The sequence below is a fragment of the Nelumbo nucifera genome, chromosome 1, assembly GCF_055504915.1.
Source record: "Nelumbo nucifera cultivar China Antique chromosome 1, China Antique-T2T, whole genome shotgun sequence".
NCBI lineage: Eukaryota > Viridiplantae > Streptophyta > Magnoliopsida > Proteales > Nelumbonaceae > Nelumbo > Nelumbo nucifera.
Window position 1 is genome coordinate 58112290 of NC_142649.1, and position 16483 is coordinate 58128772.

A 16483-nucleotide genomic window follows, 5' to 3' on the forward strand; every position below is an offset into this window, starting at 1 on the left:
TTTGCAGTTTAGATTATAGAAAATTAAGTAGAATCTCATTCTCATATTTGAATTGAACACTTAATCATTAAAATATTATGAAAATTAAGTTAAGAAAACACAACTCTTATCGCTATTGCTTTACCCAAGATGTGCTCAAATACTTAATGAGTTTTTTTTTTTTTTGATAATTTGTGCTCAAATGCTCAATGAGTATGCTAATTTACAATTGTGCGACATCCTAACTGGTTCGATAGAAACACCTCTAAACTCTCCCTTACAATGCCATCTTCTCTCCTTGGCAACAATGGTTTAATTTGAGATTATTAGCTCACTATGTCTTACTTGTCAGTTATAAGTCTTGAAATACATTTATGAGATTCAAAATTTGAATCAAAAATAGAAATTGAATATAAAACAGTATCTTTAGACTCCCAAACATGTCATGGAAACCACAAATACAATAGTACAAATTACAAAACCAGCATTCATGTATCAAAGTACAATTATTGAGCCCTATCTTATTTGAGATGTAAATATACAAAGGCACATGTATCATATAAACAAATAAAACAATGTTTTTTCAGGAGTTATCAAATGTGAGTGCAATTTTAAGATTTATTGCAAAACAATCAACAATGATTGTTTTGCAATAAATCAGGATCTTCTGCCACGCAAAACACATTTGTTAAACTATATGTTATTAGAATAAAAAACAATTTTTTGTTACATGACTTCAGTATAGAACGGGCGAAAAAGCCAATACAGAGAATTTTTGCACCGTATCAAATCAGGAATGTGACCATGATTCTGCATTTGCACTCTTTCAACTGGAGTCAAAACTTGCTCCTAATGACTTTCTGAGAAAATTTGTTAGAATATATATTTGTCTTCTTAATAATTTTGAAAATAAAATGCTCAATTTTTTTATCAATGAAAATAAAATGTTTAATTGCAATTCCTTGAAGCCTCCAAATATGAACAATCCAGAATCCCAATATAGAGATGAATTATCATTGTGAGAGAAGAACATCAGTTCTATGTTTTCTACATGTTTTAAGGATAGTTTAATGTTAATTTCATTTATTTGGGGTAATGCTACGACTTCCTCTGCATATTTGCAGATTATCTAAGACAAACCTTTTAATCATAAAGATAAAAGTAACTCATAATTTTGAAGCCAGGACAAAACCTTTTTACCTGCACAAGTTTTTTGCATGCACATGCTGAAGCTAAGATCTTCCTCATTTCTCTCAATGTTGTGTCTCCTCCTTCCAATGAGTTGTACCATTGATGCTGGGCCTTCTGGTTGTGAACCATAATTTCTAATACCAATTCGTTGTGCGAACCCAGCCCAAAGCACATTTGACCTAGACGTTATAACTTACAACAAATGCAGGGAAACCAGCAGCAAACTGGTTCATGCTATCCATCTGATTAGAGTTCACAGGACCTCACTACTCATCCATTCAATGTGAGAGAGAGAGAGAGATTCGTTTATGCTCCAGTCTCCACGTTTAACTCTTGGATTGCGGTTTTTTCTTTTTTGCAACAAAAATTTCAGGGCTATGATTCGATGTTTACATTTGCAAAATTTTTACTAGGAAAAAAGGTACACAATATATATATATATATATACCAGAAAAGTCCAAAAAAAAACGTTGAATACTTCAGTACCATTTGTCTCTTAACTGTACTATGACCATTAACCATCCTTCGCATGTGCCACTCCTTGAAAAGCCATGTCACATTATGATGATGGTGCAGACCAGGAAGATGATTCCCATCTGATGGTAGTCACGATATGGAGAAAGAAAAAAAACAGTGAGTTTTTAGTCTGAGTAGGTTTTGCCGTATTCGTCTTTAATAGCTTATCCTACGCCTACTGATAGGTCCCAGTCAAAGCTAGAGTGATAGAGTATTCTGCTTAGGGTGAGAATAAGACCACAAGATTTTATTAACTTCCAACTGCCCCATCCATGTGGTTGGATGGTGTTTAAATACAAAAAGTTTTAACTACCTACCACTGAGATAGCCTCGAAGTAAGGGATTAGCCTTCTAACTACATGGCCGATCCCTATGCCATCTCATAATAACAACTTAACAAGAATAACAACTAACCTATTTGGCCGATTCTCATGCCATGACAAACTAACAATCAACAACTTAACAACCTAACTTCTTGACCGATTCTTGTGGCTAGCACCCTGACCTCCTTAACCGATTCCTATTCTACTAGGCCGTTGCATGGGCCATGCATGATGAGTTGGATTGCATGGGCCATGCATGATGAGTTGGATTGCATGGGCCATGCATGAAGGCTTTTAGTCTATGTACTTTGGGTTGCGTGTAGGCACCCTGTTCGACCTTCGCGGCCCATCATTGCCCCCATCTTGCAGATGGACCTTGTCCTCAAGGTCCAAATTTATGTACTTCTCGCGCAGCTCTTGAGAATTCTCCCATGTGGCATCTTCGCTGGGAAGGTTCTTCCAGTGGGCGAGGCTTTCTTCCACGAAGGTGGATCCTTTCTTCACCCAGCGGGTATCCAGAATGGCTGCCGGTTCTGTGACAAGTTCTCCATCCTCGTTTATGGGCGGTAACTCGGTGCTAGTGGCAGTGGTTTTGCCCACCTGTCTTTTGAGTAGGGAAATGTGAAAAACTGGGTGGATGCGCAAGCCCTCGGGAAGTCAAAGTTTATAGGCCACCTTGCCGATTCGTTCTTCAATTTGGTATGGTCCATAAATAGCGACTGGCCAGCTTGTGATAGGCTTGCCCATGAACAGTCTGCTGTCAGTACGGGTGGAGTTTGAGAAAGACCAGATCGCCCACTTGGAATTCCACGTCTCTTCTTTTGGACTTAGCCATTTGGGTCATGCGGTTAATTGTTGCATGTAGGTTTATTTTGAGTTGCTGCAAAATGGCATCTCGAGAGAGCATGACTTGATCCACCTCTTCTACCGGGGGTGTTCCACCTTGGTAGTTTGGAATACGAGGTGGTGGTCTTCCATAAAGGGCTTGAAAGGGCGTCATTCCGATAGAGGAATGATAGGTGGTGTTATACCAAAATTCTGCCCTTGGGAGAAAGGAGCTCCACTTCCGAGGTTGCTGGAAAACAAAGCAACGAAGATACTGCTCTAGACAACGATTGACCACTTCGGATTGCCCATCAGTTTGGGGGTGATAGGCCGAGCTCATGTGCAATTTGGTACCGGACATCTCGAAGAATTCCCGCCAAAAGTGGCTGACGAAGATAGGATCTCTGTCACTAACGATCATCTTTGGCATACCGTGGAGCTTCACAATTCCTTCTACAAACCTTTCGGTTACTAATTTCGCCGTATAAGGGTGTGGTAAGGTCAAGAAATGAGCTGATTTAGTGAGATGGTCTACTACCACGAAAATAGTGGTTTTGCCCTTGGAGGGTGGTAGACCTTCTATAAAGTCCATGGTAATGTCGTCCCATACTTGGCAGGGAACGGGTAATGGTTGTAGCAGTCCTGCTGGGGATAAAGTGTCTGCCTTATTTTTTTGACAAATGACGCAAGAGGCTACGTATTGCTGAATATCTTTATACATGGAGGGCCAATAGAACTGCTGTGCCATACGCTTGTATGTTCTTAGTACCCCCGAGTGTCCACCATATGGGGAGTCATGAAATTCATGTAAGAGGGTAGGGACGAGGTGGGACTGAGGAGGGATCACGACCCGGTTTTTGTAACATACCAGTCCATTCTTCCATGTGTAGGGAACTCCAGGACTCTCCATTACAAGCTTGCCGACGTGGATCATGTAGGGGTGAGTGTTGGCTTCTTTCTTGATGGTGTCCCACAGAAATGTTTGAAGAATATAGAGAGTATTAAGGCTAGGACTGCCTAGTACTCTAGATAGAGCATCTACAGCTGAGTTTTCCCGTCCAGACTTGTAAATGATCTCATAGTCGTACCCGAGCAGTTTGGACACCCATTTCTGTTGTTCCGGTGTCCCAATGTGCTGCTCCAAGAGATACTTGAGGCTGTGATGATCGTTCTGGACGTAGAATTTTCGGCCCAACAAGTAAGGTCGCCATGTCCATATTGCCTGAACAATGGCAAGCATCTCTTTGGCATAGGTGGACCAACTTTGTTTGTTGACGCCCAGAGCTCGGCTCATGAATGCTATGGGTCGTCCCTGTTGTGTCAATACTGCTCCAATACCTGCCCCGGACGCATCCGACTCAATGATAAAAGGCTCATCAAAATTAGGCATTGCCAGTGTGGGGGTCGTGGTCATTGCTTTCTTTAAGGCTGTAAATGCCTCTTGGGCTTCGGTGGTCCAACGAAATTCACCTTTTTTGAGAAGAGTAGTGAGGGGTCGAGCTATGATCCCATAGTTGCGGACGAACTTCCTGTAATATCCTGTAAGGCCTAAGAAGCCGCGCAAGTCAGTAATATGAGTGGGTTGAGGCCATTTAAGCATAGCCTCAATTTTCCCTTGGTCTACCTTGACCCCTTGGGAAGTGACAATGTGACCCAGATACTTCACCTCTGGCTGGCTGAATATACATTTACTAAACTTGATAAAAAATTGGTGATGCCTTAAAACCTCAAAAGTTGTTCTAACATGTTCAAGATGCATGCTCCAATTGGGACTATAAATAAGAATATCATCAAAGAAAACTAGCACAAACTTTCGGAGATAGGGGCGGAAGACAGAATTCATAATAGCCTGAAAGGTGGAAGGTGCATTACACAGGCCAAAGGGCATAACCAAGTACTCATAGTGACCATTGTGTGTGCGAAATGCCGTTTTATGAATGTCCCGTGGGTGGATCCGTACCTGATGGTATCCGGATCGTAAATCAAGTTTAGTAAAGAAAAAGGCTCCATGTAGTTCATCTAGCATATCGTCAACCGTTGGAATAGGAAATCAATCCTTAATGGTCACGGCATTGAGTGCCCGGTAATCGGTACAGAAACGCCAAGTCCCATCCTTCTTTTTTAACTAGCAAGATAGGGGAAGAAAAGGGACTTGTGCTAGATCGTATTAGCCCCAACCGTAACATGTCTTGTATTTGTTTTTCTATTTCAACTTTTTGGAAATAGGCATACCTATACGGGCGGACATTGATGGGTTCCGTTCCTTCTTTGAGATTGATGCGGTGGTCGATCTCTCTCCGCGATGGCAATTGTGTGGGCTCTTGGTAGAGAGATCTTTGAATTCGGTCAGTAGTTGCTACATATCCGGGTGTAGTTGTGGTGATACTTCTTTCATGACTGCTTGGAGACAGACGGTAAATAGCGAATGTCCCTGCTTAATCCCCTTTGAGAATCCTTTGAAGGATGCAAGCTGAATTGGTTGGTTGTCGACCCCCTTCAACAGCCGGTGTTGGTTGGCCCAAGAAAACTCCATTGTCATTTTCTTCCAATCACACGCCACTATGCCCAATTGCTCGAGCCAATGGATTCCTAGTACCATGTCCAACCCAATCAGTGGTAAAGAATAAAGTGTTAAGGTGAACGGGATACCTTGTAGTAAGACTTGCACATTTTCAAATCTTCCTCGGCACTTAAGGGGTTCGCCATTGGCTACTTTGACATTGAAGGGCTCGGTAGGCACGACCGGTAAGTGCAGCAGTTCGACTATTCGGTCGTTGATGAAGTTATGGGTGGATCCACTATCGATAAGAACAATCAGTTCGTGGGATCCTACCTTGGCCGTGACATGCATGGTTCTAGCCGTCGACCATCCCGTAAGGGCATGGAGTGATATTTCAGGCTCCTTGCGCGGGTCGATGAAGCTTTGTTCGTCATCCTTTGGTTCATCGTCGGTACAGTCTCCGGCGAGTAGTAGCAGCTGCGACCCCTTGCATTTGTGTTCGGGCCCAAATTTCTCGTCGCAATTGAAACATAGACCTTGAACATGCCTCCTCTGCATTTCTGTCTAAGAAAGACGTTTCAATGGTGGAGTCGTCTTCGTCTTTGTCAGGAAAGAGTCGTCGGTGGTTCTGGTGGCTGAACGCAGAGTCTTCTCATGACGACGCAGTTGTTCATCCTTCATTCGCACCAAACTAATGGCTTCCTTCAAGGATTTCGGTTTGAACATCCGAATTCCGTCGACTATGTTCGTTTTGAGACCTCCCATGAACGTGCCCACCAACGCCTTTTGGGTCCATCCGTGCACCCTATTGCCCAATCTTTCAAACTCCTTCTGATATTCCCGCAGAGACCCCGTTTGTCGTATTTTTGATAACGACTCATCGAAGTCTTCGCAATCAGTTGGGCCGAAACGAGCCCAAAGCTCTTCTACAAAAATCTTCCATGTTACCTCCTTTCTGTCTTCGTGATAGGCCCAACGTAACCATTGCCACCATTGGTTTGCCTCCCCTTCCAAATGGAATGAGGCGAGCGATACTTTCTGTGGTTCCTCGGTGTGCTAGTATTCGAAGAACTGGTCAACACAGACGAACCATTCGGTTGGGTCATCACCGGAATACTTGGGAAACTCGAGCTTGGCTAATTTCGAGGAGAACATGGGTCATCCTCCTTCTGTGTTGTCACGAGAAGGTTCGGGGGAGGACTGTCCACTGCGACCATTAGCGTGGCTCAGAGATGGTTCCTGTCGAGTCAACAAGGCTTCGGATATCCTACTAATAGCTGCCTTGAGTTGGTGTAACTTGTCATTAACACCTAACTCGAGCCTGCTCAAATTTGCTTGGAGTCCCCCGAGCCCAGCTTCCAAACTCTCTATTCTTTCTTTGTTAGTGGCCATGGTGCCTAGCTCCAATACCAATGATAGGTCCCAATCAAAGCTAGAGTGATAGAGTATTCTGCTTAGGGTGAGAATAAGACCACGAGATTTTATTAACTTCCAACTGCCCCATCCATGTGGTTGGATGATGTTTAAATACAAAAAGTTTTAACTACCTACCACTGAGATAGCCTCAAAGTAAGGGATTAGCCTTCTAATTACATGGCCGATCCCTATGCCATCTCATAATAACAACTTAATAAGAATAACAACTAACCTATTTGGCCGATTCTCATGCCATGACAAACTAACAATCAACAACTTAACAACCTAACTTCTTGACCGATTCTTGTGGCTAACACCCTGACCGATTGCATGGGCCATGCATGAAGGCTTTTAGTCTATGTACTTTGGGTTGCGCGTAGGCACCCTGTTCCACCTTCGCGGCCCATCACCTACCGCATTCGAGCTCTCTTTATTGTTGTATCTGCAACCCGAACCACAAGAAAGAAGAGAAAATAAAATCAAAATGGGGAGTTATGCAACCATAACTTCCACCCTCTTCTTCTTGTCCAACTACCTATCTGTTCTGTGTTTTTTTTCATTCTCTTTTATCGATTTTGGATTTCTTGACTGGTGACGGACTGACGGTATTGTGTCTTGTTTCAGGAAGAGAAGAAACCGGAGGAGAAGAAAGTAGAAGATCAGAAGAAAGGAGAAGAAGGGAAGAAAACAGAACAAGAGAAGAAAGAAGAAGCCAAGCCCGATAAGCCAAGTGGGGAGAAGGAGGAGAAGAAAACAGAGGAATTCCAAGGGTTCAGAAGAAGCCAAGGAGAAGGAGCCCCCTCCTCCACCAGAAGAAGTCGTTCTTAGAGTCTACATGCATTGCGAGGGGTGCGCTAAGAAGGTCAAGAGAAGCTTGAGGGGATTTGAAGGTTTGAGTTTAAGAGATCCATTTTGATTTTGTCTTGCTCTGTGAGAGGTTATTGAATGTGGGTCTCACCCTTTTATTTTTGTGTTGAAGTTTTTTTCCAGACAGAGAGAGGAGAAGACTTCACTCACTGTTCGAGTCTTCGAGGAGAGAGGGAGCATTACCCAAGAGAGTTCGAGAGACCCGAGGGCACTGCTGCTGCTGCTGGAAACCCAAGAAGCAGGTCGGAGTCCGAGGGATTAAAGTTAAGGAACCGGGAAGAGGAAGAGGATGACGATGGAGAAGATGATGACGACGATGACGATGAGAAGCGACGACAGAAACAAGAAACCTTAGATGACAGGAACAACGCACGGAAGATGAGATTAAAAAATGAACAGAAGAAATAAGTGTATGTGAAGAAAAATCAAGAAAAGAGAAAAGAAATACCTGCGCGAAAAAGAAACAGAGCAAGGAAGCGATGGGCTTGAAGAGCAGATCGGTCGTTCAATGGATCACATATCTTCCATTGAAGGCCTGCCGCAAACCCCTACCGGGAAAGAACAGTGAAGAAGAAGAAGAGAGAGAGGGAGAAATAGAGTGGCCTACTCTTGCCGCAAATCCTCTCTATCATCTAGTATGAGCGGAAAATTGACTTCAGTTCTGACTTCTGAAATCAGGAGAGAGAGAGAACGCGGGGTGAGGACTGAGGAGAGAAGTGGAGAAATAGAGTGACACATATAGAAAGAGAGGCAGAGATGAGAGGGAGAGTGGGAAGACAGAGAGGAAAAAGTAGACACGCGTTATGCATGCAAAATGGAGGGAGAGAGAAGTGATTTTAGATAACTTGTCTGAAATCAGGAGAGAGAAAGAACGCGAGGTGAGCACTGAGGAGAGAAGTGGAGAAATAGAGTAACACGCGTTATCCCTTATGCACTGTTCACACGTGCAATTCATTGATACAATGCTAACTAGACTAAAACAGTAAGATTCCGTTTTGCGCGAAAGGGTGTTTATATAAGTTTAGAGCTTCACATGATAATCATTTTTTATTACCCTCACTCTTCCTTTTAAAACCTCAGTGATTTAACTGACATGATAAAAAAAACATATATTTCCCACTTCGGAAAAATCAAACTCAGTAGGTCAAGAAAACCTGCCTATCAATTAACCTAATGGCTAGATCGTTCAGCCCTTGTTCAACCAGCCGTTTCTGGTCTGTGTATTAACGGCAAGTTTCTAAATCAAACCCAAATTTGGAATTGATCATTTTCCCACACCTCTTTGCAGTTATGCATTGACAGAATTGAGATTTTCTCCTTATATAGCGCTTCTCACAGTGACATCTCATCATCTAATGGAAACATCTTCCATGAATAAAATAATAATTTATAAATATGAGAAATATTCTACATGCTGTGAGTCCATGTGCTCTATGAGAAATAAATTTAGACTCACATTGGCAAAAGGCTGTGAGGATGGTGTCATTTGCTCGTTTCCCATCAGGGTGGCATCATTTTTCTGAAAAAGGAGTAAATTGCCTCTCAAAAAAAACCCACATTTGCTACAATACTGTCCAACACCTGCGCTGAAACAAGTAAATCAAAACCTTTGATTCGCTGTCATGGCCCCATCTTCAATGAATTGACTCTTGGTGGGGTCATGCAGATGTAATACATGTAAGGCCATGATTTTCTGTTTTAGTCCTGCGCTACAACAGGAGAGATCAGATCTGCTCCTCAGAGAGGCATGCCTCACATCAACATCACGGTGCATGCCAGCTGTGCATTAAAAACATCTCCAATAAATGATGTTATCATTCTTGGGAAGATGTTCCTGATGCACGATGCGATGCACTGTAAAGATGTTGTGAGGCGCGCTGTGTGAATAGCAGATTAGATCTCACACCAGCACAGTAGCAAAAGTGAACTCAATCAAACCAATGACGTGTTTTTTTTTTCCATTCTATCTTTATATCGATAGTTTATAGCCGCCCAAGGTCTTGTCGTTTAACAACCATTCTAAGCCACAGACGACATAGTCCAACTTCAATTTTCTGACCAAAAGTTGAAGAAGAACCTGCGACGAAGCCTTCAATTTGATATATATGAACGGAAATCTTGGTGACAAAAAAAGAGAGGAAGAATAACGAGCTCCAAAAATGGAGGAAGAGAGTAGTGGTTCTGATACCAGGGTGGATTTCTACGCGTTGCCAGAGGGTTGCATCTCCGACATCATTTCACTCACGTCTCCTAGAGATGCATGCCGATCGTCCGCTGTCTCGTTGGTCTTCCGATCAGTTGCAGAGTCAGACGTCGTCTGGGAGAGGTTTCTGCCGTCCGACTACAAGGAGATACTCTCTAGATCGGACTCTCCGCTCCTCTTCTCATCCAAAAAACACCTCTTTTTCCATCTCTGCCATCATCCCATTCTCATCGACAACGGCAACAAGGTAACCAACCAGGAAAAATAAAAAAAGAAAAACTAGTGTTTGGGTTTGGGGTTGATTAGAACCAACAAAAAGTGCTGTTAATCCATAGTTCTGAGTAAAAGCATGAATGATGAAACAGAGTTTTGCACTGGACAGATGCAGTGGAAAGAAATCTTTCATGATAGCAGCAAGAGAGCTTTCAATTGTATGGGGAGACGTTCCCCAGTACTGGAGGTGGAGATCTCTCCCTAATTCCAGGTCTCTCTCTCTCTCTCTGTAAATTCTTCTATTTATGGTAGAAATAGATGGATATAAGAGGTGAATTTGACAAAAGCAGGTTCTCGGAGGTGGCTGAGCTCTTGAATGTGCGATGGCTCGAAATCCATGGCAGAATGGAGAGACGAATGTTGTCTACTGCAACAAATTATGTAGCTTATCTCGTGCTCAAGTTTGTGGAGGGCGGACGCGGGCTTGACACTCAGCCGGCAGAGGCATCGGTGAGGTTCGTCGGAGGTGGGGGCGCTTGTAATGGTCCGCGCAACGTGTTTCTGAAACCCAACACATACGGGCAGCAACGTCCATCTATTGAAGAGCGGCTCGGATATCTCCGCAACACAACCCAACTTGTGTCCCGGTTGTTGCAGATAGCAGAGGGACAGTTCCCCCGGGAGCGAGAAGATGGTTGGATGGAGATTCAGATGGGTGAGTTCTTTAATGGCCCGGGAGAAGATGGAGAGGTGGAGATGAGTCTAATGGAGGTGAAAGGAGGTCACTGGAAGTCCGGCATCATCATCCAAGGAATTGAACTCAGGCCCAAGCAGAGTAAATAAACCAGTGTGGTGTGCCTTTGTCACACAGATAGCTTTACTGATTACATGTGAACCTTCTAAACTTTTTAAACTTTCAATGATGCTTCTGTAATGTAAACTGTCACAGATTGGGATTACGTTAAGTGTGAAACAGTGTAAAAATTTCTAATATGTACTTGATTGTCCAAACAAGACATAGTAAGAAATGATTTAAGCATTAATAATTCAACTGGGAGGAGTAGCCCTTGGGTTAGAGACATGTAAGTTTGGGCAGCCTCTTGAAAACCAATCAGTTTGGGATTCGTTAAGTGTGAATCAGTGTAAAAATTTCTAATATGTACTTAATTGTCCAAACAAGACATAGTAAGAAATGATTTAAGCATTAATAATTCAACTGGGAGGAGTAGCCCTTGGGTTAGAGACATGTAAGTTTGGACAGCCTCTTGAAAACCAATCAGTAGTTCGTTCTCTGAAAATCTTGTGTCCAAAGTCTGAAACATGAGATCGGCTTCTATCAGGCAAATCTGTGCCCACACCATTTTAACAGCCTCATTAGAAATATCACTTCATGAAATAAAGCACACGATATTTTCAATGCGAGTCAGTAAAAATTGCCCGAATGGGCTTTTGCCCCGACTGAAGCCAACTCCTGAAACATCTAACATCCTGTGTTTTTACTGTACCAAGCAAGTAGATGATCATTAGGAATCATATGCTGTAACCTGATTACCTTGAAATGGGTATGTACAACCGTATCTTAATAGAAGTGCTAGTCGGTTAAAGGTGGAATAGGCATCTGGGTCAAGTCAACAAAATAAGATAAAACCTAAGCATTGCAAACATGATTTCATGCTTTTGAGTCGGAGACAAAATCGCAGACTGAGCTGGGCTACCTATGAGTGAACACGGCCCACAGTGAATACTAGTATGTTCAATCGTGCTAGGTAACCCATCCCCGTGTACATGATTTTATCTCCAGCCAATCCACTTTTCATATACAAGGGTATGGACAGGCGGAGACCGGATCTGCTCCTCACATAGGGCGGCTCACACGCGCATCCTATCATGCATTGGGAACATCTCCCGTGCTTGTAAGTTATTTTTCACAGGAGATGTTCCCAATGCACAGTGGATGTGCATGTGAGGCGCCCAAGTGTGAGGAGCAGATCCTGTTCCGTCTTGCGATGGTTGAGATTTCCAAAGGTCCAAAGGAAACAGCCAAATCTGATCTGCCTGGAAGGGAGCAAGAAAAGTGGCAGGACCCCGCAAGGGGCTGCACTGCATATTCTTCAGACGGATTAGGCAGCCATAATTCCCTTGATTTCTTCTAGCGAAGGAGAAAGGAACAAGGTCTAAGGGAGTGTGTATAAAGGGAAAACTATCACTGAGGAAGGAGAGGATTCAAGGGCCCTCCATCCGATATTTGGCCCGTCTTTTGTGCTCAAAACACCTATACTACCCCATTTGAAATAAGCATTTTTTTCACCAACACTAAACTGTTTATTTAATAAGCCCTTATTAGAAGTCTGTATAGAAACAATAAGCACTTCCAAACACCCCCTAATACTTCATGTTGTGTATACTAACAAGAGAAAAAGAAATTGCATCATAAATAAACATTAAAACTTTATCCAATTGTATAAATTTAAGTTGCATCTTTTATATAAGTTTGTTGAACTATTTACATCGTTTGACTCCATTCTCCTAAAGAGCAAAACAAAATACAAGGACCATTTTTGGAAAAATGAAAAATGAAAGACTACAATGTAAAAACAATATCAAATTTTATCCATCCTGTATCCCAGCTATATGGTCATGGAATGGATGGATTAGATACAAGATGTAAATGGTATCTATTTTTCCAAATTCCAAATTAATCTAAGGGTGATCAAAAATTGATTCGTTTATAATTGAATTGAATATGGATCCACCATTAATTTAATTAGGGAATTTATCTAAAACTTACCATGACTTTTTAGCATTTCATATCACAATTAGTGATCATTCACAGAAGTTGTCCTGTAAGCAATTAAGTAATGTATATGACCAAAATACACCCAACGGTGAATGAATTAATTTTTGGTGGTTTTGTTGATAACATGAACTTGATATGAAACGATAGAGGAAAAAGAAGGCGAATGGGTGTAAAATCATAATTGTCATGGATGGTTTACAGTTCGAAGTGCTTACAAGCCCTGTTAGAGGGTGGTCATTGCAAGCATGAACCAGGGCTTACCAGTACTGAAGTCCACATTATGGAGCTCCGGTGGAGATAAACTCTATTGTTTTGGTTATAAGTTGCAGCAGCATTGAAATAGAGGAACATTTGTCTTGGCGATGTTCGTTTACAACAACTGAATCTTTTGGATCCATTATTGTAGGTTTGTGAGGCTCTTGGAGTGGACAAATTTTGGTTAATGTATGATCAATGGATGTTAATCAATAGGATGTGTAGACGTAATGAAGACAAGCGTGACAAGTACTTTTTAGATTGCAGATTTGTGGTAAGCTAGTAACCATTATTGTATGGAGGGCTTGGAACTGAGGGCCTGTTCATTTCCTCTTAACTCTTATCTCTTAGGAGAAATCTTTTAACTTTAAGAGAAAAATTATTGTTCATTTCTTCTTATCTCTTATCTCTTAAAGTGCAATCATACAAATTTTTGTTTTCCAATGATACCCCCAAAAAGACAAACAAAAACTCTCATATATGGGGTCAAAATGGATATTTGACAACTTTCAGAATTCATAATTTAGAACAACATTCTCTGCACTTAGAGTTCAAAGGAAAGAAAAGTTCATCCATACCAATATACCTCTTAATGTCATTATTGCACTTTCAGATGTTAGACATCAGAGCAAACGAATAGACCTTGAGTTACCTCTAAAGGATGGTAACCAAAGCCAGCAAAGGTTATTGAATATGAGATTATTTTAATGGTATTCAGTCACTTTTAACGACTTTAAATTGCTACAAGCAAATGGCTTCTATCAAGCACAGATTGGTGGGAACTATGAAACAATTCACAGATACATGGATTGGTGCAAGAAGATTGAATTTCAGTCGAGCACAAGGGCTCTCAATCTCTTGGCAAGGGTCCTTAGTGGGTTTCAAGGAAAATCCCTGGAATTTAGAATACATAGGTTCAAATATGCAATTTGGATAAAGAGAGCATAGGCCATGTGCTTTATGCCACAAAGGACATCAAGGCTCTCAAGGCTAGGACATCAAGGCCATAAAGGACATCAGTGACCATGGACACGGGTATCTTGTCTGAACCCAACCAAGGGATCACATTTTGTATTTTGAGAATCGAAAATACTCACCCTAACTGGCATGACAGATTGACTCAAGAACAATACATCAAATTGCTTGAACTTCTTTATATTCTTAAACTGATTAACCGACCCAGCTACAGTGTTTGATTTATTGAAGACCTTCTCTACCATAGGTTTCAAACAAGGAAGGGGGAGAAAAGGGGAAAAGAGAGAGAGAGATAGAGAGAGAAGCATCTCTGGTTCGTCCGGGGGAAGAAACATGAACAATGCTTTTCCTAACAGTTCTGGATATTTGGAGGGATATGATTGGAAATCCGATAACACCACTTATCTTTTTATCGTAGATAACTTATAGGGGGCTTTCTAGAGGTTTTGAAATAAGAGAAATGCAAAAAAGTCATGGTAAGTTTTAGACAATATCCCTGTAGAGATAGTTGATAGGTTGTTAGTGTGTGTGGTCCCACACTTTATTTTTGTGTTTATTTCTTTATCTTACTTCATGACAGTAATGGTCGTTTGGTCAGTTGGGCCATGTTTATTTGTTTCTGTTTTCTTATGAATTTAGTAGGGGTATTAGGGGAATTCTACCTTTTGTTAAGTTACAAGTATAAATAAGAATTAGTGGGGCGGCCAGAAATAACTAACTGCACCCTTTCTCTCTCTTTTCTCTTCTTCTCTTTGGTTCTAGGTTAATAGTTCTTCTACTTCTCTCTGAATCACATCAAAAAATAGATTTTTCTTTGTTTCTTTTATTCAAGTTGGTATCAAAGCAAGGCGAAGACATATTAGGGTTCTCATGTGAGCTTGATCTGGTCGGCTGCATGAGAACTCCTTAGGACTGGATGTTCTGCAGTAGTGCCTGATTCTTGGAGGTTGTTGGAGTATTGGAAACTTCCCAAGGAATTGAAAGATCCTTGGAGATTGCCTAGTGGCCAGGAAGGATTAAAGAAAACAGGTGAGTCCAAGCTCAGGGTTTCAGTTGAGGTGGTGATCAATGTCCTTCTGAGAAAGGTACATTCTTTAGTAAGGCCGACCTTAGTTAGAAGCAGTTTAAGCCACTCTATGAGCAGTGGTTGGTAAATCTGTCTTCCCTGCTGATTTCTCTAAGTTTTTCAAACCCTACAATCAGTTTTTAGACTCAAAGACTGATTTTTCATACTGATGATGAATTAGGTGGTTGATTATTGATTGTGGATGTTTTTCTTGGAAGGTGACTATGATGATTGTTCCTGGCTGTGAATGAATTCTGGGTTGTTATTTTTAATTCTTTAGGGTTTTCAGCATAAAAAAGGTTTTTTTTTTATGGTTGCTTTCTTGAAGTCTTTACCTGTTAGTGTTCTATATAGAATGGAAAAGGCTAGAAGTGAGCTGAAGACTCAAGGGAAGGACTTTTAGGGACTGGTAGCATGACTAAAAATTATTTTCAAGTTACCACTATTAGGTTTAATGGAACCAATTACACAGAATGGGCCCAAACAGCAATGATGGCTAATGGAGGTAGAGGTAAATTAGGCTATGTGTCTAGGGACACAAAGAAGCCAACCAAGGATGACACATTACATCCCAAATGGGTTCAAGAGAACTATTTAGTGATGACTTAGCTATGCAACTCTATACAACCTCACATCAGCCGAAACTACTTATGGGCAAAAACAACTAAGGAGATTTGGGGCAACATGAAAGAGACATACTCCCAACCCCTTAATGTTGCTAGGGCTTATAAGCTGAAGTGCGAAGTGAAGCAAGGGAAGAATCTCAGTTTACTTTACTACTCTAAAATCCCTATGGCATGAAATTGATCACTTGGAAACAACCGAGTAGGAAAGTCAAAGGGATGCAACAACATATAGAAAATTGATTGAAACAAACAGAGTGTTTGAGTTCCTAGCTGGTCCAAATTTAAATTTTGATATTGTAAGACAACAACTACTTACTAGGGAAAGTGTGACACTATTTCAAGCCTACGCATTGGTACACAGTTAAGAGAGTAGGAGAAAGGTTATGTTATAATTTCAGTCTATGGGGTCAACCTTAACAGCAACAAAATCTAAGGTTGGAGGGGAGAAGGAAAGGGAAATGAAGAAATGAGATAAAAGAGACATTTTTTGTGATCATTGTAACAAGCCAAAACATACCAGGGACACTTGTTGGAAGTTGCATCCCCACCTGATGCCAATAAGACTCAGAAGCAAGAAGGGAAATTCTAATATGGTAGTTAATACAAACAGTGCATCCACTTCCAGCACAAGGACCACATCCTTAGATGCCTTAGCTATTGTTCGGGCTGCCTTGGCACAATTGGAGAATGAAGTTAGTATTTCTAAATCCACATCTCAACCATCAGATACT

At 41.5% G+C, this 16483-nt stretch overlaps 2 protein-coding genes across 40 annotated transcripts in view; one reads left to right on the forward strand and one right to left on the reverse strand.

Moving 5' to 3' along the window:
- The window catches only part of LOC104585828 (uncharacterized), a 102086-nt gene that overhangs the window by 60329 nt on the left and 25274 nt on the right, over positions 1–16483 (reverse strand). For 21 of the 38 annotated variants that reach the window (XR_016080480.1, XR_016080465.1, XR_002023590.2 and 18 more), the window contains exon 1: positions 1180–8655. The exons of 12 other annotated variants lie outside the window; for them this stretch is intronic. Coding sequence is in view for 3 of the 26 variants with exons in the window: in XM_010242830.3 (XP_010241132.1) it covers positions 11310–11346 (37 nt within the window). In the remaining 23 variants the exon portion in view is untranslated. Of the gene's footprint in view, positions 1–1179; positions 8656–11051; positions 11533–16483 lie in introns of those variants that run through there. 5 more of the 38 variants (XR_016080357.1, XR_016080491.1, XM_010242830.3 and 2 more) reach the window with 5 other exon arrangements.
- LOC104585830 (putative F-box protein PP2-B12) lies at positions 9545–11026 on the forward strand. Of its 2 annotated transcripts, none has more exons than XM_010242834.2 (3): positions 9545–10067; positions 10203–10304; positions 10384–11026. In XM_010242834.2, the coding sequence occupies exons 1-3, from the start codon at positions 9874–9876 to the stop codon at positions 10874–10876; spliced, it is 789 nt and encodes a 262-aa protein (XP_010241136.1). In that variant the 5' UTR covers positions 9545–9873; the 3' UTR covers positions 10877–11026. The 2 variants fall into 2 exon arrangements, with proteins under 2 accessions (XP_010241136.1, XP_010241135.1); XM_010242833.3 differs by having other exon boundaries at positions 9636–10067; positions 10186–10304.

What these genes read in the sequence shown, in the direction of transcription:
- LOC104585830 (XM_010242833.3), top strand. Translation starts at nt 9,777, where the DNA reads ATGGAGGAAGAGAGTAGTGGTTCTGATACCAGGGTGGATTTCTACGCG. An exon ending in TCATCGACAACGGCAACAAG is followed by an intron (nt 10,068 to 10,185) that starts GTAACCAACCAG and finishes ATGATGAAACAG; the next exon opens with AGTTTTGCACTGGACAGATG. An exon ending in AGATCTCTCCCTAATTCCAG is followed by an intron (nt 10,305 to 10,383) that starts GTCTCTCTCTCT and finishes TGACAAAAGCAG; the next exon opens with GTTCTCGGAGGTGGCTGAGC.